This window comes from Parus major, unplaced genomic scaffold (assembly GCF_001522545.3).
Source record: "Parus major isolate Abel unplaced genomic scaffold, Parus_major1.1 Scaffold329, whole genome shotgun sequence".
Lineage (NCBI taxonomy): Eukaryota > Metazoa > Chordata > Aves > Passeriformes > Paridae > Parus > Parus major.
This window is the reverse complement of record NW_015379279.1, coordinates 71,078-72,572: the sequence shown is the minus strand read 5'-3', so window position 1 is coordinate 72,572 and position 1,495 is coordinate 71,078. Positions and strand designations below refer to the sequence as shown.

Genomic DNA, 1,495 nt, shown 5'->3' with positions numbered 1-1,495 from the left:
CAGATTTGGGGTGTCCCCCCCAGTTTCCGTGCCGATTTTGGGGTGCCCTCCAGCCGCTCTCCCCCGCTAATCGAATCTCTGCAGGTCGATGCTCCAAAGCGCGCTGCTGAAGAATTCCAGCTCCTCCTCGGAGAACCTCAGCGGGCTCTCCAGGGCAGCGGGAAGAGCCGGGGAAAACCCTTGGGAAAGCTCCAGGCACGGCAGCAGCCCCAGCTCCGGCAGCACCGGCGAGTCCGGAGCCTCCCCCGCAGCCGGCCCGGGCTGCTCGGAGCTCGGCCCCGCGTTCCCCCGGGGCTCCGGCGGAGCGGGGCTGCCCTCGGGCTCGCTGCCTTCATCCAGACCGCCCAAACCCGGCTCCTCTCTCCGCTGCCTTTGCCTCTTGTGCTTCATCCTCCGGTTCTGGAACCACACCTTGACCTGGCGCTCGCTGAGCTGCAGCAGCGCCGCGATCTCCACCCGCCGCGGCCGGCACAGGTATTTGTTGAAGTGGAATTCCTTCTCCAGCTCCAGCAGCTGGGTGTTGGTGTAGGCGGTGCGGAGCCTCCTGGAGCCGCTGCTGTCCGCCAGCCCCTCTGGAACACACGGCCGGGGGTGGGAATGGTCAGCGGAAGGGACAAAGCCAGAGCCTGGAGGAGTTCTGAATTGTTTAATTCAGCTCTTCCCACGCTGGAGGAGGATTGGGAATCGCTTTTGCCTCGCGGGGGGAAGGGGTTTTGATCCCCGGCCTCTCCCTTTAGAGCCCTTCCCTCTCTGCTATCTCTGCAGATAAAGAGAATTTCAAACCATCTTTTCTTTCCTTTCCCTTTCCCTTTCCCTTTCCCTTTCCTTTCCCTTTCCTTTCCCTTTCCTTTCCCTTTCCTTTCCCTTTCCTTTCCTTTCCTTTCCTTTCCTTTCCTTTCCTTTCCTTTCCTTTCCTTTCCTTTCCTTTCCTTTCCTTTCCTTTCCTTTCCTTTCCTTTCCCTCTTCTCTTTTCCAAACAATTCCGTTCCTCAATTCAACTCTTCCCCCTCTGGAGGAGGATTGGGAACCGGGAGGAAAAGGGATTTTGCTCCCCGGCCTCTCCTTTTAGAGCCCTTCCCTCTCTGCCACTCTGGAGGATAAATGGAATTTCAAACCATTCCCTCTTCCCTTTTTTTTTTATAATTATTTTTATTTTTGGTTTATTTTTTACCCTTTCCCGGTACTTTGATTTCATTATTCCAGCTTTCCCTGGCCAATCAGCTCCACCCTGATTTTTACCTGATTTTATCCTGCCCGATTTTACCTGAGCCGAGCCATGGAAATCCTGGAATTGTTCTTCCAGCGCTTTATCCCGAGGGAAAGCGGCTCCCCGGCCCAGCAGCGCCTGGCGGAGCCGCTGCTCCTTTTCCTGGGGGGCTCGGGGGGCGTTTGGGGCTGGAATAATTTCATTTTGCAGGACCAGCCCTCGCTCTTTCACCTCCCCACCCCGCTGGCAGCAACCCCCGCCTTCCCCACCCATTTTCCTTCCCCCTCC

The 1,495-nt window shown here is 57.1% G+C and overlaps 1 protein-coding gene across 1 annotated transcript in view; it reads right to left on the bottom strand.

Moving 5' to 3' along the window:
- Positions 1-6: 6 nt before the first annotated feature.
- The window catches only part of HOXB2 (homeobox B2), a 2,683-nt gene continuing 1,194 nt past the window's right edge, over positions 7-1,495 (bottom strand). Inside the window, exon 2 of the mRNA XM_015616026.2 lies at positions 7-572. Coding sequence (XP_015471512.1) covers positions 67-572 — 506 coding nt within the window. The 3' untranslated portion in view covers positions 7-66. The remainder of the gene's footprint in view (positions 573-1,495) is intronic.